The 23,476-nt window shown below is 45.7% G+C and overlaps 1 protein-coding gene and 1 non-coding gene across 11 annotated transcripts in view; one reads left to right on the top strand and one right to left on the bottom strand.

Annotated features, from left to right (window-relative positions):
• The first annotated feature begins 252 nt into the window (after positions 1 to 252).
• Positions 253 to 23,476, top strand: part of PXK (PX domain containing serine/threonine kinase like) — a 74,532-nt gene continuing 51,308 nt past the window's right edge. For 4 of the 10 annotated variants that reach the window (XM_036331745.1, XM_036331744.1, XM_036331752.1 and 1 more), the window contains exon 1: positions 254 to 463. In XM_036331745.1, the coding sequence (XP_036187638.1) occupies positions 362 to 463 (102 nt within the window). In that variant the 5' untranslated portion in view covers positions 254 to 361. Of the gene's footprint in view, positions 464 to 12,811; positions 12,911 to 16,452; positions 16,570 to 23,476 lie in introns of those variants that run through there. The other 6 variants (XM_036331746.1, XM_036331757.1, XM_036331756.1 and 3 more) reach the window with 3 other exon arrangements.
• Positions 10,330 to 10,459, bottom strand: LOC118668684. Its single transcript, XR_004971705.1, has one exon. It is a non-coding gene; the product is annotated as a small nucleolar RNA SNORA38 (small nucleolar RNA).

Here is a 23,476-nt window from a genome sequence, read left to right as displayed (position 1 = left end):
GAGGTGATGCTTAGGGAGGGTGAAGTGTCCGCGGGCCCGAGGGCCAGGGCCAAGCGCACCACCCGGTGTGCGGAGCGGCGGCAAGGACCTTGGAGAAGAGCGCGTCCAGGCAGCGCCGACTGATGCCTTCGGCGCTAGGACCCCGCGGGAGGCGGCGGCGCGAAGTGTGGCCAGTGCTGAGAGCAGCGGCGGCGCGGACGGGCGGCGCTAGGACCCCGCGGGCCGGGCCGGCGGGTGGCGGCGGCGCGTGGGGCGGCGCGTGTTGACAGCGGCGGCGGCGGCGGAGGAGCCGGGCAGGCGGGAGTCGGCGCCTGTGGTTCCTGCCCCGGGTCCCGACGCGGTGGCGGACGGGCGTCCCGGGATGGCCTTCATGGAGAAGCCGCCGGCCGGCAAGGTGCTGCTGGACGATACGGTGCCGTTGACAGCAGCCATCGAGGCGAGCCAGAGCCTGCAGTCCCACACGGTGCGCGGCCCGCCCGGCGGGCCCGGGCCCCGAGAGGCGGGGAAGCCCGGGCGGGGACGGGGCAGGGGTCGGCGGCCCCGGCCGGAGGGCTTTGGGTGGCGGGGGTTCTGGGTCTGGGTCCGGGGCCCGAGCGATCCCTGAGGTCCGGAAGGGGGGAGGGATCGCAGCCCCCAGGGCCAGAGAGCGGGAGGGGCGCGGCGGTGCCCCGGGGGGACTCCGAATTGGGGGTGCTGTTGGGGCCCCGGGCCCCACCTTGGGCCGGCGGGGTAAGCAGACCACTCGGGACCCGCTCATCCACTTCTGCCCGCCGCCAGCCTCCTCTTTGGGGCCGCGGAGTTTCCCCCCTTCCCGCCGGGGTCTGAGTGGTGGGATGAGGGTGCCGGGCCACATGCAAACAGGGCTCCGGAGCCCGCTCGCTGGGCCCGCGGGGCGGCGGCGCCGGGGCGTGCCGCCGGGTCCCGGTCAGGTGCTGGGCCTTGGCCCGGCTGGGCTCGGGGAGACCGCGGAGCAGCCTGGGGTCCTGCTGAGGCAGGTGTTTGCATGTGCTCCTGCCCGGCGCTAACCTGCTATTTAGTGGGCAGCGGCAGCGATCATTGGAGTTTAAAATCCACTGGAGTCGCATAAAGGGGTAATAGGTCCTCATAGTAAACACAGGCAGAGTTCCTTTCTGTTACACATGCTGTCTTTTATGTGGCTTTAAACCCATGGTGGTTTTCATTTGCCGGTACCTTTTTTGGAAAAGCACACCATCCATTATAATTTACAAGTAATGAACCCCAGAACCAGGAAAGGAAACAGGAGCTGCCAGCCGGTGGGACTTTGGGAAATAATGAATGGGAAGAGAGGGATTCCTTAAGTTGTAGTGTTTTGTTTGGTCACCAAATCAGATTCCGGCTCGCAGGCTTGTTTGTTTACCACTGCAGTGTGTTTGGGGTTCATCATCTGGAGGCTCGGGCCCCACAATAGCCTTCTGTTTCTCTTTTTGTTCAAGCTGTTCTGGTGGCTTCAAAGAGACCTTTTATCCTGTTGTATTAAAGTGGGACTTTTTGAACCTCAGTTTCCTCTTCCGACAGCTATGCTTCGTAGGGCTTGGATTGTTCAGTGTTCATTTCCAGTTAGGAAAAGGAGCGTGTTTTTGTGTTTTTTTTTAATATGATACTTCTGTTGTTTATAGTTTTTTGTTGTTAATCCAGGATATTTTCCCATTGATTTTAAAGGGAGTGGAAGAGAGAGGGAAAGACAGAAAGAAATAAGGATGTGAGAGAAACACATGGATTGGTTGCCTCCTTCACATGCCCAGACCCAGGGCCTGGACCAGGGGAGGAGCCTGCAGCCCAGTGCCCTTGACTGGATGGAACCAGGACCCTGTGGTCCACCGGCTGGCACTCTATCCACTGAGCCAAACCGGCTAGGGCAATGATCGTATTTTTTAAGGTACATTTTATTTCATTGTGCATATCTTTAATCCTGTTCTACAGACTTGTGAGAAGGTGGTATATAGGACAGAATTTGTTAAACTCTATAATTTGTGTTAAGGGAGTGTGAGTTAAGGGTTGAAATCCATGGTAGGGAGTCAAGAATAAATTCTTTTCTAAATGTTTTTAAAAATTTGGTTGATTGATTTTAGGGAGAGAAACAGTGATTTGTTGCTTTACTTATTTATGTATTCGTTGGTTGGTTCTTGTATATGCCCAGCTGGCAATCATACATGCAACCGTGGCATATCTGGACCACGCCCTCACCAACTGAGCTACCTGGCCATGGCCAAGAATAAATTCTGCTATTAAATTAGATTTTTGACTTGACTGTGGACAAGTAAATCTTATAACCTTTTAAGAAGTGGAGTTGAGTCTTTTAAGTTTATTTTGAACTGAGAATAAAGAAGGAGTTGCTTGTAAATGCCCACAGATCACTTCTTCCAGGAATCATCATTCCATGATGGCCTGCCCCAAGCCACGTGCTCACCTCTACCTTAACGTTGACCAGTTTATTCTGTACTAACTTCTCTCTCTCTCTCTTTTTTTTTTAAGCAAGCAAGAATTTATTGACCACAGCAAAAATATATTAGGACAGTGAAACAAAGAAGGGCATGGAAGTGGCAGCAGGAGAGCCTTAGGCAGGGCTGCCTGACTCACTGGGAAGTCAGAGGAAAGGAGGGAAAAGGGGCCTTGGAGACAGATTGAGGGGGTTAGTCCAGGACAAGCTGCTGCTGCCCATTGCTCCCCTGGTTGCAAATCTCATGGGGTCCCTTAGAGGTTAGAGCAGCCGTGGGCAAACTACCCGCAGGCTGGGTCCAGCCCGTTTGAAATGAATAAAACTAAAAAAAAAAAAAAAAAAAAGACCGTACCCTTTTATGTAATGATGTTTACTTTGAATTTATATTAGTTCACACAAACACTCCATCCATGCTTTTGTTCCGGCCCTCCGGTCCAGTTTAAGAGCCCATTGTGGCCCTCGAGCCAAAAAGTTTGCCCACCCCTGGGCTAGAGGATATGGAGGTGGGGGTGGGGGTGGGCGGGGCGAGGGGTGCGAAGAAGAGGGGGAATGGAATCCCAGCCTGAGCTGCACCAGTTGGGCAAACCATTAACTCTAAGTGTCCTTGGTTTAAGGAAGATAGGATGTACTAGGTGTTTATCCGGCTCAGTTTCCCGATTCCACTTGTCTGGGAATTTTCCTAGCTTCTTACTATTCTATAACATTTCCCCCTCAGGGACTTCCACCCCTAAAATCTGTTAGGGTTGACGAGGGAGAAGGGTCTGTTTTCAGTAATTGCTTCCTGCTGATAATGGTATATGTTAGGGTATGGAAGTCTCTCGCCATGTCTGATCTAAGGGAGACAGGGGAATGGGATCTGAGACTGCAATAGAGTGACTGGTGGCTGTTTCTTCTAAAGTAGGGATGGGCTGGAATTCCAGAAGTGTCATCATTTGACACAGAGGTGGTGATGTAGATACATGGTTTGTCACGGCACCAAAAAGATGTTACTGGCTAGATGAGGAGACCTCCGTTCTTGTCTTCTGGGAGGGGTTGGGCGGGGCAGGGGGTGGGGGGGAGAGGGGAGAGTGCCTGTAGGCTGTGAGAGGAGGGATACTTCTTGTTCATTTTTTGGTCCCAGTCCCTGGCATCTGAGGATTTCATTTGCGTTTGTTGAATGATTAGTAAATGAATCACAACCTTACTTGGCCTCTCCTTCTGTTCGTGTAAAATGGTAGGGATGAAAATTGGGACAACATCGTATCTGAGGCGCTAAGTTAAGGGATCAGTGCTTCAGCAAAGTGGTAAAAGATGTAATAGAATTCCTTTTCTATTGCAGAGCTTTTCTTTAAGGAATAAAGTAAAATAATTGAGGCTAGAGAGAATGGCTGTTCCTGTAACGATGACTGAACACAAACGACAGTGACTCACAGGAGACTCATAGAGGCAGATGTGTTGGAGTAAAAAAAAAAAAAAAAATGTAGCATTGTCTTGCATAATTTTTTATTCCTCTGTGTTCTTGTCAATGTCGCTGTAAAATCTGAGACTGAGAAATGTTGCATCAGCCCTGAACTTTATTGAGAAAATCAAATGCTGATGCATGTGTTTTGGGCTACTAGTGCCTTCTGAGTACGTCCCTTTAAAACAGGAACTGCTGGGAATTATCTTGGAAAGAAGTCATTGTTGAGGGTGGTATATAGGAGAAAAAGGCATTGTTTTCTGTGGGAAGGTTGAAGATGGCTTTCTGGCTTGTTAGCCAAGGGAGATGGTGTCCCAGAAGTCAGAGGGGCGTCTTCTCTGAAATGCTGAGTCTGTAGGAAGCCACTCCTTGGCTAGAGGACAGAAACCTACAGAGAGTGTATAGTAGACAGTCTGAGGTTGGAAGAGGCAAGACCTTCATAGGTAGGGGTTTGGGCTGATACTTGCTAGTCATGTGACATTGGTTGGGCGAGTCACAACCTTTAAAAAAAAAAAAAAAATATATATATATATATATATATATATATATATATAAATATTGATTACAGAGAGGAAGGAGAGAGAGAGAGAGAGAGATAGAAACATCCATGATGACAGAGAATCATTGATCGGCTGCTTCCTGCACGCTCCACACTGGAGTTCAATTTCGCAACCCGGGCATGCGTCCTGACCGGGAATTGAACTGTGACCTCCTGGTTCATAGGTTGACACTCAACCACTGTGCCACGCCGGCTGGGCACTTAACCTTTTTGATGTTTAGTTTGTCAACTGTAAACGGGTTAATAAATGCCTACCCTACTCGCCTCTCGAGATTGTTACCTTCATAGGTAGTTACCTTCTGAAATAATCTTTCTGAAATATTTGTAAAGTGCGTTCCTCCCTGGTGACATGTATGCAAAGGGTTAAACACATTAAAATGTTAGCATTGCAGGTAAGCTAATTTCTGTCCATTGTTCCTTTGGTCGATCAAGGTTGTGTAGCCTTGAGAAACAAGAATTTATAGCAGAAAGTTTTAAGTCAGGTATGATTTAGGCTTAATGGACTGGAGAGGGAAAGATTTTGTCAAATGAAAAGTAGAGCTGCCACAAGGATGATGGGAACACATGGTTACCACCAGAAAAGCCTGTTGGGATGAACAACTGGCAGGAAAGGTGCAGGCTGGTAGGTGATTCTGTGCCTGACTGGTTTGAATGATTTTATTTTTGCTTTTATGGAACACAGTGACTTTAGCGTCAGAAAATAGACCAGGCCTCTGCTGCAAGGAAATGAAGGTTCTATAAAATCAGAAAGGACAGTATTAGAGAGAGGATGTGTTCAGCATTTAGGGGGTGGGAGGAAAGGGAAGGACTTTCCAAACAGAAGGAATTCTGGTAAGAAGCCATTTGGATAAATGGTGGGAAAGTCTGGGAGGACTAAGAGAGAAGGCAAGGAAAATCTGTAAGTTCTTGGCTACATGAAAAGGAAAACTTTTAAAAGCCAGTTGACTGAAAAAAAAAAAAATGCTTACTTAGCTGAAATAGAAACCAGAGGACACAGACAGTTCTGGGGAGGTTATCAAAGATGCACATCCGATTTTTGCTGGTCAGGATGCTGTAGTGTGATAGCTCAATCTCAGTTTTCTCCTTTTTAAATATTCTTCTCCGAGGTTCCTCTGAATCAGGACCTATTTTCTCTGTGTTTGGTGCATTTTGTTCTCGAGAAACAAAAGATAATTTTAGTGATATTTAGACATAACAGAAAAAATTCTAAATCTGTGGAACAGATAAGATTACATGTTAAGATCTTTACTGAAAATGGATCTCCCCTTGAACCTTTGACTTTAGAAACTGCATTCCTGCACTGTTTGTTTATTCGACAATACTCATTCATTTAACAAAAATGTAGTGAGTGCCTACGCGCCAGGCGCACACGGGAGACATGGTGGCGAGCTGGACAGCTCCGGCTCCTGCAGAGCTTGGTTCCATCAGACTCTGAGGCCTCCCATTTTACAAAGTGTGTGCAGGTGACCAGGATCTCCATCTGTCACAACACCAATGGCTTTGAAGTTCCTCTTGTGGTTTCGTTTATTGGGCTTCAGCTTCTTAGTCAGTGACCTTTTTTAATAGTGTTTAAAATTTTATCCATACTTTACCAGAATACTGTTAACCCCAAAACATTCAAACCTGTAAAGAATGTTTATGAATTTATTTAAGCTAAACTGTTGACAAATGCCGGGAAGCAGATCCTCAACGAATTGAGATGATGCTCCGGAGGATGGAGGGTTACATCTATATTTATACATTGCAATCAAAGGAAGGGACATAGGTAGGTTACATGAAATCCACTGGTGATAGACTAGAGAGGCAGGAGAAAGCAAAGCGGGGGCGAGTGGGGGGAGGGGGGTAACCCCTGGGATTGGATAAAAAGTAGAATGACGGACACATACTTAGGTGGGTGCAGGAACAATTAACAATGAAGGAATTTGTGGTATCTGTCCTGGCATGCAGGCACATTAGGTTGTGCCCCAAAGGGTCCAGAAAAAGGGAAGTTACAAGTTACCCAGGCATTTCAAGGGTATGTTATTATAGATGCAAAAAGACAGATAGGCTCAGTTAAGATAAAGGTCGATCTTGTCAGGGAAGATAGCAGTCTAGGCAGTAACTACCCACCATAACTGCTTTTAATTAAAGTTTAATTTCAGACCATCCTTTGTGGTTACTTTAGGTCTCTGAGTTTGTAAGGCCGCCATGCAGGCCTTCCCTGAGCTTGTCAGGTTAGTGTGTGGCCCCTTTCGTCCACAATACCTATTCAAATGTGAGGCCAGTTGTCCTCAGATCCTGACATTTTTTTTTAAATATATTTTATTGATTTTTCTACAGAGAGGAAGGGAGAGAGACAGAGAGCCAGAAACATCGATGAGAGAGAAACACCGATCAGCTGCCTCCTGCACATCTCCTACTGGGGATATGCCCGCAACCCAGGCACATGCCCCCGACCGGAACCGAACCTGGAACCTCTCAGTCCGCAGGCCGACGCTCTATCCACTGAGCCAAACCGGTTTCAGCAGATCCTGACATTTTAAGGCGATCCAGTGCTCAGTACCAGAATCTTTCCGGTCTTCCCTTTGGGATACTATTTGGAAGTTTTTTAGAATTCCAATTTATACTGAATACTTAAAAAGTTTTTATTATTATTATTAGATGTTTGGAAACAGCCACCCTGTGTACACAGCTTCCATATGGATTGTGGTCTTGTTCAGATGCAGACAGGATGGGAGTTAACTTGTAGCACTTCCATACATTATAATAAAATAATAATAGTTCTTTTCTGGCAAGCTAATCAATCATCTTCTCCTTGGTTATGTAATTTTCCCCACTTGTCCTTTAAACCTGGGATGGATGCAGTCAGATGGAGTTGGAAGCATTTAGAAATTGTAAGTCATCTCTTCCTACTGAAGAAGATAATTTTTTGCAGCCAGATTTAGGGCTTGGTGATTCTTAATCCTCATATATCACCTCTTTTGAGGGTTATCACACTAGAAAGGTTTCCTGTGGTAGGAATACAAATAAGAAGCTGGCTATAGTTACTAGTAGGAGATGTAGGATTCTGGGGCTGAAGTTTATTTTATGTGAAAGATAGTTAAATGTTTTGCTCCCTAGGGGAATCATGGAAACAGCCACCCTGTGTACACAGCTTCCATATGGATTGTGATCTTGAGATTGTCCAAAATACAGAATTTTGATTTAGGGTCTAAATGAGGCCGTTTGGAGTAAGTCATACAAACCCACTGCACGCAGGTTCTTTTTCAGGCTGCTAGAGGTTTCTGGCGGCTTCACATGAAATGAAACTCTGCCCGGCCAGCATGGCTCAGTGGTTAAGTGTCGACGTATGAACCAGGGGGTTGGGATGTGATTCCTGGTCAGGGCACATGCCCACGTCTTGGGCTCGATCCCCAATGTGGGGCCTGCAGGAGGCAGCCAATCAATGATTCTCTCTCATCATTGATGTTCTCTCTCTCTCTCTCTCTCTCTCTCTCTCTCTCTCTCTCCCTCTCCCTCTCCCTCTCCCTCTCCCTCTCCCTCTCCCTCTCCCTCTCCCTCTCCCTCTCCCTCTCCCTCTCCCTCTCCCTCTCCCTCTCCCTCTCCCTCTCCCTCTCCCTCTTCCTCTCCCTCTCCCTCTCCCTCTCCCTCTCCCTTTCTCTCTGAAATCAATAAAAATGTTAAAAATAGAAAGAAAGAAATGAAGCTCCTTTACGTTCCAGCCTTTGGCATCCTGAAATGAGAGACCTGGACCCGAACATTGTTCTAGAGCTCAGAAGTGCTTAAGTGTTTGGGATGTTGTGGGAGGGAGAGCAATAGGCTTTTTTCATTGTTTTTCCTCTTACACTGGAAGCCGTCCTTGTCAGAGACTTCTTTCATGAATGACATGCACTTGGGAGGGGGACATGAAGGTGCCACTTCTTTTCAGAAGAGATAACAGGGCCCATCATTTTCAGTTTGAAATTTTTGATTAAGGACCACGGGACAAGCACTTACAGGGTAAATACGTGGACTGCAGGAAGGGAAGAGTTTGTGCAGATGGACCATTTGTCTCCAGCTGATCTTGCTGACTACCAAATTCGTGGAAGATCTGGCTGCTTCTGGCTGAAGGTCAAGATATCGTGTTGCTTCCTGCTTACTTACTAACGGGGTGCAGTTGAGAGCAAAAGGGAATTCCATTGTCATTGTTGTCTTCAGATAATCGAGATGGCCAAGAGAGTACTCTTCTGTTTATTAACATGCTAGTTTGGGGAATTCTTCCTGGAAAGTTTTTTTTTTTTTTAAACAGCTTTGTGTAATGCACATACCATTCATTTTACCCATTTAAGATAAACAACTCAATGGCTTTTAGTTTATTCACAGAATTCTGTATCTATCACCATAATCAATTTTATAACATTTTTATTACTCTGAAAAGAACCCTTGAGCCCTTTAGACTTTACCCTGGAAAGTTTTATAACATTGCAAGGTGCTAAACTTGGGATGTATTCTAAGCACAAGGTCTTTAGCTCTTCAGATCTGCTCCTTTAAGGATCTTCTCAGAGGGACAGATTCTCCATAAACACATGTTTCTCAGAACCTCACTGACCTAAAACCTGCTCTTAGGCTCTGGATCCCTGTTGGGAAAATTATTAAGAACTGTAAACTTGGAGAATTACTTATTTTAGTTGGTGAGATAAGTGCATTTTAATGTGTACACAACCACAGGATACCCTACTTTATGAAAATCCTATACTTAGAATAGCAGATGAATTATGTCCTGTTGGTGTGAAAAATTGCTATAGGTTGCAGCTTGCCTAGCTGACTTGGAGTGCGGGAAGCAGGGTGCCTGAGGCCTAGCCAGGGCTCCGCCTGCTTATCACAGCACCTCTGTCTGTGAGGTCTAAACAAGGCTGCCTGCATTTCTTTGACATGGCTCATCAAAAGCAGGTCATTTCTCTCCTTATTAATTCAGTTGAGGTTTTTTTCTGGTGGTGGAGAGAGGGGATGAATGGCGTGTTGGTATGGCATAATCCTGTATGTAAAAATATCTAAGAACCACCTGCAGAGGTGAAAAGGAAAAGCAGTGTTCCATCCAGTGCCTTCCTTTGAGCCGTCCCCCCCCCCCCCCCCCCCTGCCGTGGCAAGTGATTCCTGGGCAGGGACTCATTGCACTGTAGGCCATTGCACTTTAGCACGTACGCACAAGCACATGCACACACGCACGCAGGCACACACTTGCATGCACCCTTTCCTGTTTGCCCAAACAGAGGGAAATGAAGCCTGAATTGGGCCTGCTCACGCTAGACCTTTAGTGTCAGGCCAGGGATTGGGCCAGTGTGCAGCACCCACAGACCCAGCAGAACACAGGGAATGGCTGGGAGGTGACTGCCACCTTCAGAATGCTGCTCCCTGGGAAAGGCACGGTGTTCTCTATAGCCCAGCTGCTTCCTTTCCCCGAAGTGGACGTGTATGTACCCTGGGGTTGGACAGTTTTCTCTGTGTCTATGTCAGAAAGCCTCTAAGGGGCTGGGAACATTAGCAAGCACTTGTGAAGAGTGTCTTGTGTGCCAGGCACTGTGCTGTGAGTTACAATGAATGATGAATGAAACAGGGAGCTCACAGAGGTGGCAGACACCGAAACCAAAGGTGATGGAAGGTATTGAATGCGCTGCTGGTCTGCCTGGGAGCGGTGAGGGCACTGTGGGAGTAGCTCCGTCCACCCAGGACCCCCTGGGTTTAGGGAATTAGGAAAGGCTTTACAGCCTTTCAGAGGACATGTTGTAAATCCCCACTCCCCTGTTTTTCTTTTCTTTAAAAAAAAAAAAATACACACACACACACACACACACACACACACACACACACATATATATATATATATATATAGTTTGTTTGTTTGTTTTTTCTTTTTTCCTATGTGGGATGGCTGATCTTGAGCCTGCAGGGAGCAAGCTGGCTCCAGACTTCTCCAAGTCCGCATTTCTTTGCCTCCAGTTCTTACATGCCCAAAGACAAAACCCACAGACACACCTTTGTCGGAGGGTTTAATATATACATATATATATATATATATATGTATATATATATATATTTATTTATTTATATATATATATATTTATATATATATAAAATTGATTTCAGAGAGGAAGGGAGAGGGAGAAACCTCAATGATGAAAGAGAATCACTGATCAGCTGCCTCCTACATGCCCCCCACTGGGGACCGAGTCCTGCAACCCAGCCTGGAATCGAACCATGACCTCCTGGTTCATAGGTCGCCGCTCAACAGCTGAGCCACACCAGCCAGGCCCCTGTTTCTCTTTAACTTACAAACTCCTTTCATTGTTATACTGATTGAACCCCCGCACCCGCTCACCCCCAGGGAAATTATTTTAAATCTAAAAAGTATTTTATTCAGATCAGTGCATTATTAAAACTGATATTAATGTGTGGGATCTGAATTATAAGGTTTTTGAAATATTAAAGACATAAGAATTGTGACAAAATGACTACAACTTAAGGCACTGGCAAAGAGCATCTCAAACAATTGGCAGAATTACCAGTTTGACGATGATTCTACTTCTCATATTTCTAACTTCTCACTAACTCATGTTTTGCTTTTGGCATTCCTTAAGCCTGCCTTTAGTCATAGTCCATTATGGGTGTAAATGAAATCATATATGACAAAGAGCAAAGTCAGTTATAAAGCTGTGTGATGGTCAAAACCATGATAAACCAACTGAATCATGACCACGCTCTTTTGATCTCCATGACCCTTCCCAGACTTCCTGAGTGCATACTTGAGGCTCTTAGTCTCAGCTAAAGGGAGAGAATATTTCTTAATCCTCACCCAAGGTCATTTTTTCATTTATTTATTTATTTATTTATGAGAGTGGAAGGGAGAGGGAGAGACTCAGAGAGACACATCGATTGGTTGCCTCCTGCACGCATCTGACCAGGGCTGGAGATTGAGCCTGCAACCAAGATACGTGCCCTTGTCCGAAATTGAACCCGGGACCCTTCAGTCCTCAGGCCAATGCTCTGTCCACTGAGCCAAACCAGCTAAGGGTAAAGTGAGAAGATATTTAAATAATTCACTTTATTGATGGATTTTTTAAAAAGTAGAAATAAAATAGAAACCTCATTGGCATTAACACATAAATCCTGAAACACCTTCCAGAGCCTCTAGTTGTCCATCATGTTCTAAACTGTTACTAACCCACCAGACACTGATTTGGGTAACTGTTTTCTCAGTTCTCAAAGTTAATTCATTACATACAGTGGAGGCCTTAGGTAGTGCGGTCCAGTGGAAACATAATGCAAATCACCTATATAATTAAAAAGTTTTTAGTAGCCACATTTAAAAAATAAAAAGAAACAGGTGAAATTAATTTTATATAACCTATTGTGTCCAAAATATTATCATTTCAACAGGTAGTCAGTCTAAAAATTATTAATATGTTTTATGTTCATTATGTCGTACAAAATTTTTGAAATCATGTATATTTTACAATTACAACACATCTCAATTGGACTTGTGTTCAATAGCTTTTGGCTTCTATATTGGACAGCACAGATATAGACATGAAAAATAATACTAGTATGGAAAGAGATTCATTTAGTATTTTAAGTAGAAATAAAGCAAATCATAATAGTGTTTAATATGCTTACATTTAAAAAAATTTATGTTTACATCTGCAAATAAGTAGCTATAACTGTACTGTCCAGCACTGTTGTCACTAGACTACTTTAAGTTAATGAAGTTTAAAATTCGGTCCCTCAGTGGTACAAGCCCGATGTTCATAGTGGCTACCATGTTGGACGCTACAGCCTTAGGCCAGTCCTTCCTTCTAACCGCTGAACCGTAGAGAGAGGCTGAGCTAGAGAGGACCCGCTAGCCCTGCCCCCAGTGGGGCTTTGTGTCCACTGCGACCATAGTCTCCGTGGCTTGTAACAGGAGGGAGGCTCACTCACTGTGCCACAAGCTGTGGTTAACTTTTAACAGGAGCATAGTGTGGAAGCAAAACAACCTACTCCAAGAGCCAGTTCCATTTTGGCACAACTGAAATGAACTGCCACTCACACTGCTGGGTACTCCATAACCCTGATGTCTCCTTGAGGCACACTCATATAAAAATGCTCCTTTCCGCTTCTTCAGAACCTGCCTATGTTCACGTGGCTTATTTAACATGGCGAGGAGAGCATTGCATCCTTATTTGCAGCGGCTTCTATGCAGTGCCAGGTCACATTCCGCCAGGTTTACAGACAGCAGCCTGTGTACGTGTCGTTGGAGGAGGGTTACAAAGTGCAGGGATGTTAAAGTCAGGAGACTAAGCCAGGCGGGGTCCTGAGAGCTTACAGCTATGTTAGGTCATTTTACACCCTCCCCTCTCCCCAGGGTTCTTGTCTGCATCCGCCCCTCACTCCTCCAGCTTCTTCCTGACCTGATGGACTGGTTCTGCCTGTTCAGCTCACCTCTGTTCATCAAGCTGAGAGGGTATGTGATGTGAAAGCATTCTGCCCAAGGCCGCAGAATGTAGGAACTGTTGTGCCCTGTGCCACACAGGCCCATGGTGAAGTCCACTGTTATCACTTAGCAGTATACTTGTTTAAGGCATTTATGCTCTCTGAGCCTTGGGGTTCTCGTAAAAGAGAGGTAGTGACACCTCCAAGCATTGCTGGGAGATGCAATAAGCTGAAGGCGTAGAGTAAGTGCTCCATAAACAGTTACTACCGTGAGCTCTGAGGGGTTACACGGCACACGGCTCAGAGTCACGTGGCTGGTTATGAATGGGAACTAGTGTCGCAGGAGAACACTGACATTTTTAGCTTCTGTAGAATAAGTTTATGTGTAGCCTCTCCGTGAGCCTTAGTGATGGTGACTGGTTCTACTATAAATTATTGAAACCAGTAGGGATTCCCCTCGTTTGACTTGAACTCATAATTTCGAGCTTTTTTCCCACTAAATTTTTTTAAATGTATTTTTATTGATTTCAGAGAGAAAGGGAGAGGGAGAGAGAGCTAGAAACATCAATGATGAAAGAGAATCATTGATTGGCTGCCTCCTGCAAACTCTCTACTGGGGATCAAGCCCAAAACCGGGGCATGTGCCCTTGACTGGAATCGAACCCAGGACCCTTCAGTCCACAGGCCAGGGCTCTATCCACTGAGCCAAACCAGCTAGGGCTCCCACCAAATGGTTACCACCCCTGATGCCAGTGAAAGGGTTACTTTATTTGACTTTTATTTCCCTGTTTCCTTGTCTCCCCAGTAAAAGTGCTGATGAGTCGTAAAATGACTAAACAGTTCCCTCACCAAAGGAAGAAAGCTGATCGTTTGCATTTATCATTGATAATACACCGTGCTCTTTTTTTTTTATTAATTAAATCTTTATTGTTCAGATTATTACATTTGTTCCTCTTTTTTCCCCCGATAATTCCCCTCCACCCAGTTCCCACCCCACTCTCCTCCCTTACTCCCCACCCACTGTCCTCATCCTTAGATGCACGATTTTTGTCCAGTCTCTTCCTGCATCCCCTTCACCCCTTTCTCCCCCAAGAATAGTCAGTCCACTCCCTTTCTATGTCCCTGATTCTATTATAATCACCAGTTCATTCTATTCATCAGATTATTCACTTAATTTTCAGATTCACTTGTTGATAGATGTGTATTGGTTGTTCATAATTTGTATCTTTACCTTTTTCTTCTTCTTCCTCTTCTTAAAGGATACCTTTCAGCATTTCATATAATCCTGGTTTGGTGGTGATGAACTGCTTTAGCTTTTTCTTATCTGTGAAGCTCTTTATCTGATCTTCAATTCTGAATGATAGCTTTGCTGGATAAAGTAGTCTTGGTTGTAGATTCTTGGCATTCATCACTTTGAATATTTCTTGCCCTCCCTTGTAGGTAACTGACTTTCTTTCTCTTGCTGCTCTTAAGATTCTCTCTTTGTCTTTTGCTCTTGGCATTTTAATTATGATGTGTCTTGGTGTGGTCCTCTTTGGATTCCTTTTGTTTGAGGTTCTCTGTGCTTCCTGGACCTGTAAGTCTATTTCTTTCACCAGGTGGGGGAAGTTTTCTGTCATTATTTTTTCAAATAGGTTTTCAATATCTTGCTCTCTCTCTTCTTCTGGCACCCCTATAATTTGGATGTTGGCACACTTGAAGCTGTCCCAGAGGCTCCTTACCTATCTTCGTATTTTTGGATTCTTTTTTCATTTTGCTTTTCTGGTTGGGTGTTTTTTGCTTCGTATTTCAAATCGTTGACTTGATTCTTGCGATCTTTAGTCTGCTGTTGGGAGTCTGTATAATATTCTTTATTTCAGTCAGCGTATGCTTAATTTCTAGTTGGTCCTTTGTCACAACCTTGAGGGTCTCATTAGATTTCTTGTAGGTCTCATTAAGTTTATCAGCAGTTTCTAGAAAATTCTTGAAAAACATTAAAAGTGTGGTTTTGAACTCTATATCCAGTCGTTTTCTTTCCTCCATTTCTGTCATTTGTGTCCTTTTTCTTTGTCTACGCATTTTTTATGCTTCCCTGTGTTGGTAAAGTGGTTTTCTGTGCTAAGTGTCCTCTAGGGCCCAGTGGTTCAGACTCCCCAATTACCTGAGGAGGACACTCTTGGTGCACCCCCTTGTGGGCTTTGTGCACAGTCTTGTTGTAGTTAAGCCTTGATTGTTGTAGGTATCACTTGGAGGAATTGACCTCCAGGCCAATTGGCTATGAGAATCAGCTGTGTCTGCAGTGGGAGAACTTCTGTGCTGGAGACACCCCTCCGGGGCAAGACTTGCTTCAATGGGGCTTTGGTGCTCACTGAGTCTGCCCCCTGAGTGTGTCCTTTATGGTTCCATGGAGCTGCAAACTGGATGGTCCCACTCTGACCTCTGGGTACACTGGCTCCTGGATCTCTAGGGATGTGGGGTGGGGCTAGCAGTTATGGCTGCTCTCAGAGGCCCAGCTTCTCAGTGTCTCTCCGAGAGAAAGCTACCCTCGAGTTCCAACCGATGCCAGACAGTCCCGCTTCTCCCGTATGAGTCTGGGTCCCCAGAGACTTGCCCAGAACTGGAGCTCAGAGCCTGAGACTCCCTCCCGATTGAAAACGACAACTGTGCCCTCAGTCGCCAGCCCCCTCCGTGTGTGCCTCTGTATCTTAGTATTTTACTTCCGCACTGCGCCTCCTCTGAGTCTCGGTATGCTTTTCTCTTTCCTTCTAGTTGGAGAATTTCTACTCAGCCAGCCTTCCTGTGGTTCTGGATGATGTCTGTTCAGTCTTTTAGCTGTATTTTTGAAGTGGTTGTTGAAGGCAGCAAACTCCGGTGTTTATATATGCCGCCATCTTGGTTTTTTCCACACCGTGCTCTTACCAAGCTCAGATTGTCTCAGTCCTTATCTCATCACTCAGGAACCCTTATGTTAAAGTAGTGTGCTTTATTTTTATTTTTTAAAAATATTTTTATTGATTTCGGAGCAGAAGGGAGAGGGAGAGATAGATAAAATATCAATGATGGGAGCATCATTGATTGGCTGCCTCCTGTAAGTCCCCCTCTGGGGACCGAGCCTGCATCCCAGGCATGTGCCCTGACTGGGAATTGAACAGTTGACCTCCTGGTTCATAGGTTGATACTCAACTACTGAGCCATGCCGGCCAGGCTAAAGTAGCATGTTTTAAATCACATGTGTAGCAAACCAAAGAACTTTTTAAAAACTTGTTTTTCCTGATTAGAAAAATAATATATGCTCATTGAGGATATCCTGAAAAATATAGAAAAATTAGCTAAGAGAATTTAAGCAACACATAATTTTTATCTCCAGAGACAACAACTGTTACCATTTGGTGTAATTCCCTCTTCCTGTCAAAGTTATCACAGAATTTTTTATCCTTTTTATTATATTTAACATTATAGCATAACACCTTTCCCCATGTAATAAAAAAATACTTTAAAACACCTTTATAAAGGCTTGCATATTCTTCTACTAAATGGATAAACCATAAGTAACTTACAGTTTCTCTGGTGTTGATGCCCAGGTTATTTGAGGGGCAGGCTTTTTAATGAGCCCTCTTTGAAAGTGGTGCAGAAGCTGGGACAGTAGAGGCTGGAGTGTGGCACTCCCTGTTAGAAGTCAGAGACTGATGAAATGGATTCCCATGTTCAGAGGTAATGGCTGCTTTTTGTTATTCCTCGGCGCTCCTCGCAGCGAGGTGGCCCCAGGAGAGGTGCACTTCAGTCCTGGCAGGTACCGGGGCTGGTGCCAGCTGAGGGCACTAGGGAAGGGGAGGTGGCCACCTGAGCTGCCAGAGCCCACAGAAAAATCACTCTCTCCAATCAGATTGGAGTTTGCGTATTTGACTGTCTTTTTTGGCAGTCCCACAATGTGGTGAGTGGTTCACTGTGTCTGTTTCTACACTTTTAGGGTGTTGGCGCAAGGGATGGGAGGATTATTGAACTGGTTAAGCTTACATTTCATTTTTAATTACTATTTAATTGAACCTCATATTGTTGAAGGTTTTTCTTTTATTGCTTGGTTGTAAGATAGAATACTGGGTCCCCATCTTACAAATTATGTAATCTGCTTTGGTGTCATTTAAAGGTCATTGTACTGTAGAATGCTACAGGAACTGCTCTTGAAAGTGCTGTATCCATTCTGTAGTCATGTCTGAGGTGAGGAGAATTTGTGATACTGCTTTGCAGTATTTCTCTCGCTGGAACATGGGCTGTCTTTGAAGTCGGTGTGGAGACTGGCCCCCCTCTGGCAGGGCAGGAGCCTGTCCCACAGAGAAGAGCATTGACTTCAAAAGGCCGGAAGAAGGGAGAGGACTGAGCCACAGGGGATAGGACCCTGCATTGCCCTTCAGGAATCAAAGCATGCTTGTGCTGTGTTCCTCGTCCCTTCTGTGAGCACAGACTAGAAACTGGAGAATTTGTTTTGCATAAACTTAAAGCACACGGTTCTATGATCCCAACAGTTAGATTTCAAATGAAATTTATTTTAGTCGAAAAGGAGATGCACTTGGCTTCCCTCCCCTGCCACAATGCAGGTCAAGATAATGGTGATTCTTCAGATGCTTTTAATATCCTTAATGTTTTCGTTGGTTTTGGGAGGGCAGGTTTTGCACATTATTGGACTGAACAGCAATTAAAGTTAAGCATAGGTACGTTTCAGCACTGAGAATCTGCAAATAAGACAATGATAAATACTGAATATTTAGCAGATCAAAGAGTAATCATGAATTCTAAGTGAGATATTAAGGACCGTAAGCAGCCAGGCAGGTGGCCAGTGAGCTGAGCACAAGTCCTGCAACTGAGAACTTCCTTAGAAACCTTGCTGTCCTTCAGGGTGAGGCTGCCCACTGCAGTTGTGTTGTGTGACTGTGGGTTTGAATATTGATTTAGTCTGAGGGCTTGGGCGATCACTGGAGATTTTCTTGAGAGTGCTATTTGACCTGGATGGTGGCGCACATGGAAAGGGGCATTATGCTTCCTCGTTGCCAGAGGTGCAAGCCATCCGTCAACAAATATTCATCAGTGAGTGTTTGTTATGCTTCTGCGATTGGCCTGACCTTGTGCTGGTTGCTATTTGGAATACAAAGAAATGTGTGATTCCAGCCCATGAAGAACTTAATCCAGTTGGAGAGATTCCCAAACACAGACAGACATGGGGCAAAAATAGCAGTACCATGATGAAAAGGTTGGACTAAGTCTTGAATAGGCAGAACAGCAAAGCAAGGGCATTAAGAGTGTTTAGATACAAAAAGTCTGACTGGGTACAGGAGGGTTTACGTACAAAGAAAGAGCTAGGATAGTCTAGTGGTAGAAAGGGTCAGGTGGTCGAAGCACGTGGAAGCTAGGCCAGGGCGTGTGGGTTCTATCCTGTGGCCGTGGGTCCGTGGAAGGCTCCTGAGCCGTGAGGTAGCATATAGTGTGGGCTGTCCAGCAGGGCCACTCGTGCTCAGCGTTCTTTGCAGGGCTTTTGGAGGAGGAAGCCGGTTGGGAGGGAACCCAGGGGAGCGGGGTAGTTAGTTAGTGGGCGCTGGAGACAGACCTCTGGCCCCGATCTAGCACTGGCACTCTCTAACCAAGGCCCCCGTCCTCTCGCAGACGCATGTCCCAGCTGTAAATGAGCGAGCGGCTCTTCCGGGCTCACCTACAGGGCCATTGACGGATGGTGAGTGGTGTCTGTGGAAGCCACCACTACAGGGCCCTTGAGGGCTTGGGATGGGTACGCCCTTTGCCCAAGAAGACAGGAGAGCGGAGTGCTCCTGAGGAGCGGGAGGTGGGGGCTGCAGGAGACCGAGGGTTGGTGGGTTTGGTGGGTGCTGGTTCACTTGTTTCCTTCCTCTCTTGAGAAGGCTTTTATTTTTGTAGTGTGAAGCTGCTTCCTATTCAAGAGGTTTTAGAACCATGATTCTCACCCCTGGCAGCACAGTAGACTCACCTGGGGAAGTTTTAAGTCCTACTAATGCCTGTGCCTCAGCCCAGGCAAATTAAGTCAGAATCTCGGACAGTAGGGTATTAGTAGGTATCTTTTTTAAAAATTCTCTAGGTGCCCTGGCCGGGTTGCTCAGTGGGTTGGGGCATTATCTGGTACACCAAAAGGTTGTGGTTTAATTCCTGGTTAGGGCACATACCTGGAGGCAACCAGTCAATGTTTCTCACATAGATTTTTTTCTCTCTCTCCCCCTCTCCCTTCCTCTCTCTCTAAAAAGCAGTAAGCCCTAGAGGGCTTGGCTCAGTGGATAGAGCATCAGCCTGTGGACTGAAGGGTCCTGGGGTCGATTCCATTCAAGGGCGCATGCCCAGGTTGCAGGCTCGATCCCCAGTAGGGGGTGTGCAGGAGGCAGCCGATCCATGATTCTCTCTCATCATGAATGTTTCTATCTCTCTCTCCCTCTCCCTTCCTCTCTGAAATAAACAAAATTTATCTTTATATCTATATATAGCAATAAAATAAGATAAAAACATTAAAAACATTTTTTAAGTTCTCTTTGGTGATTCTAGAATGCAGCTGAGTTGAGAGCCTGTGCTTTAGAGGTAGACATGTGGGAACGCTGACAGGTTCTGTGTAACATCTCTCCGAAGAGCTTCCCCGTCTTTCTGTACTTTGAGTCTCAGGGTAAATCCAATCGCTGTGCCAAAAGGGAAGAGAGAAAATTATGTGGGTTAGAGAAGAATTACGTGGGTTAGGCTGGCTTGAAGCTTTGCTTAAGTTTTGGCTTTAGTTCTTTTAACACATTTCTTTCAAAGTGGTCTGTGTTTGTAGCCTCACTAAAGTAATTTGGAGCCAGACAGATTCAAAATAAATTTTCTTCCGTGATTTTCCTAAAATCTCACCAAACTGAGGCAGCTTTACATACCAGCTACTGTGTAGTGAAATCTTAAATATCTTTTTTGGAAACTCAGGAAACACAAAATGCCAATAAGGACGCTTACTTGGAAAATGGCTTATGTTGGGAGCATTAATCAATGGTGTGGCAATGACAGCTCTACCCCCAGGGTCTCGGGCTAAGAGTCCATAGGTCTACACCATTCGGGGTGAACCACCTGAATACCACAGGCTAGTGAGGACCCCCATCTTCATGGGCACGGGGCTGCCAGCCATGACTGGCAGGTTGGATGGCCTTAGAGCCAGCAAGTTGGGTTCCAGTGCCCAGTCAGCTGCTTCCTAGCTGTGTGACCTTGGAGAGCTCACTTTCTCTTGCTGAGCTGAGAGAGCTGAGAGCGCCAGCCGTCTAGGCAGCTGTGAGAATTGAATGAGGACTATTGAGTAAGGAGCTTACTAACATTCCTGGCACAAAATCAGTGCTCACTTTCCATGAATTCTTTTACTGAAGTCAGAAGTCACATGGCCCTGGTGCCTTTCCAGTTTGAAGAACTCAGCACCAGACCACACTGACTTGCCAAAATGCCCACATGCTAGGGCTTGACAAGCAGCCACCCTGCCCCTCCAAGATAAGGGTGTGGTGTCCTGAGGAGGAGCAGGAAGAAGGCCCTTTGGGGAAGTGGCAACAGATGGCACAGTTTGGGGGCATAGGTCTGTGTGACTCAGGGCTGCCCTGCAGGGCTCTTTGCCCCCCTTCTATGCCTGATGGGCCTCCGTGTTCTGCACACACAGGCTCTGTTCCACAGCAGAGGGTGGCGAAGCTGGGAATGATTCACTGGAGGATTCTGGCTGCTGACTCCAGCTCCGGAGGTGGAGGCCAGGCTTCCAATGTAGGGTTTCTGCTGGTCTCCAGCACACTCTTCTCTCTGCGTTAATGAGAACTGCGGCCTGGTTGTAAGCATTAGACAGCCATACTATGTTTTTTAGTTTATAGCATTGGAGATTTGAGGTGAAAGTGTTGTGGGTTTTTTTGGTTTTTGGTCAGGCTGGATGGTGGAATCAAACAAACTAAAATAATTCAAATGTTTTATAGTTAAGGAAGAACTTGCTCCACTGAAGTGGAATAAACTATTTCTGAACAACATCACCTTATCTTATTTCCTATTGTCTTTCTGTATCTGTAACCACATGGCAGATGGCATGGGGTGGAGGGTGGGGACTACACTGAGCCTCAATCCTTTTGCTGTTGTTGTTAATTCTCACCAGAGGATATTTCCCCATTGATTTTTAGAGAGAGTGGAAGGAGGTGGGGGGAGGAAGGAGCTGGGGAGGGAGGAGAGAGAGAGAGCGAGAGCGAGAGCGAGAGCGAGAGAGAGAGAGAGAGAGAGAGAGAGAGAGAGATGAGAGAGACACATTGATGGGGTGCCTCCTTCACACACCTTGACCTGGCCAGGATAGAACCTGAAATCCAGGTAATGTGCCTTTGATCCAGAATTGAACTCAAGACCCTTTGGTGCACGATGCTCTAACCACTAAGCCATGCTGCCCAGGGCTGGAGCCTCATTCTTTTTTGTTTGTTTGTTAATTCTCACCCGAGGACACTTTTCTATTGATTTTTTAGAGAGAGTGGAAGGAAGAGGGAGAGACAGGGAGAGAGAACCATCAATGTGAGAGACACATCAATTGGCTGCCTCCCACACACACCCTGACGGGGCCGGGGATTGAGCCTGCAACGGAAGTTCTTGCCCTTGACCCGAATCAGTGCTGGGACCCTTCAGGGCTGATGCTCTATCCACTGAGCTAAACTGGCCAGGGCTGGAGCCTCATTCATAAGGTGTCTTCACAGGAGAACACAGTGGGTGGCGCTTTGAGGCGCTGGTAACTGAGTGTACCTTCTAAGTGGATGTGCACATGTTACAAATGCTTGTGTGTACACTCAGTTACCAGCGCCTCAAAGTACCACCCACTGTGGTTGGCTGTGGCCAAGGGCAGAGGGTGATAGAAGTGACCCCCTCCAGCACCCCGCATCCCAAGCCTCCATGGACCAGGATAACTCGGGTACTCAATGCTCCTGAACCCGAGTCTCTCCACCTCTGCACTGTTGACATTTGGGCCAGAACTCCTCTGCTGTAGGGGCTGTCCTGTGCTTTGTAGGTATGAGCAGCATTCCTGGTCTCTGTCGACTAGATTCCAGTAGCAACCCTCTCCCCTTCCCTGTGACAATCAGAGATGTCTCCAAACATTGCCCGTTGTCCTCCGGGGGCACAGTCACCCTTTTTGGAGAACACTGGCCTAAACATAGAGTGTGTTGGCAGGAACATTAGTTAATGTGTCATTTTGGGATATTACAGTCCGACATCAGCACCCAGCTGGGCCCTATCTTGTAGCTACTGCTTCCCTTTGGCCAAAGGCTTTTCCCAAACATTATCGTGTGCCATTTTATAGCCAAGTTTTAAAGAAAAATCTAAACTATGTGTCTACCAGGTAAACACGGAGCAGTGGTCGACTAGACCTTTCTTGTTTGGAGTTAATCCCCAGCATGAGCCAAGCACAGGGATTGGAACATGATAGGTGCTGGTTGATGTTTGCAATGGCAGTAACATCTTTGTAAAACACAGGTGCAAACTTTAAACTTCCTCTCTGGTAAATTATAGCGAAGCAGTGGATGCTCCAAATGATTTTTGAGAATTAACATTTCCCCCCAACTTTAGACATCAGAAAAACGTGTCTATGGGATCAGTCCGTTAGCTTTGAAATTTTCTCAGAACTGTCTTACTGGCAAATTTTCTGGGCGTTTACATTCTGATAGTAGAGCTGAAATTAGCACATATAATTGAGTAATTCTAAGCTTTCATTTATATATATACACACACACACACACACACACACACACACACACATACAGACAGACACAGACAATAGTACATCGAAAATCTGGGGAAGGGGCGGGAGCCAGGTGGAGGGGGCCAATGGGGGGAAAAAGGGAACATCTGTAATACTTTCAACAATAAAGATAGATTAAAACAAACAAAAAATAGAAAGTCACAGAGGTAGAAGAAATGGGCTCAGGAAACAAGTTACTGAGGCATGTAACCTACTACTCCATTGCCTTAACTCTTGGCAACCACTGATCTGTTTTCCATATCTATAATTTTGTCATTTCATGAATGTTATATAAATGAAATCATAGACAGATGCATCTCAACTTATGATGAGGTTACATCCTGATAAACCCATCCGAAGTTGGAAATATCGGAAGTCGAAAATGCCTCTAATACATGTAACCTCATAGCTTCGCCTAGCCTACCTTAAACATGCTCAACCAGGATATTCAAAAACCGCTGGCAACGCAGTACACTTTAGAGTATCTGATTTACCCTGTGATCCTGGGGCTGACTGGGAGCTCACTACCGCTGACCAGCATTATGAGAAAGTATCACATGCATATTGCTAGCCCAGATAAAGATAAAAATTTATAGTTTGAAGTAGGGTTTCTACTGAGTGCTTATCGCTTTTACACCATTGTAAAGTAGTAAGAAAAATCATAAATTTGAGACCACCTGTAGCTTATAATCTTTTGGAATTAGCTTTTTTCACTCAGCATAATTCTCTGGAGATTCATCAAGATGTTGCATGTATTCATAGTTTATTTCTTTTGTTGCTGAGTAATATTCCATGCTTTGGATGCAGCAAGGTTTAACCATTCACCTGTTAAAGGACATCTGGTTTGTGTCTACTTTGGGG

This window comes from Myotis myotis, unplaced genomic scaffold, assembly GCF_014108235.1.
Source record: "Myotis myotis isolate mMyoMyo1 unplaced genomic scaffold, mMyoMyo1.p scaffold_m19_p_13, whole genome shotgun sequence".
Lineage (NCBI taxonomy): Eukaryota > Metazoa > Chordata > Mammalia > Chiroptera > Vespertilionidae > Myotis > Myotis myotis.
The sequence above is the reverse complement of the archived record's forward strand: the minus strand, read 5'-3'. Positions and strand labels throughout refer to the sequence as shown.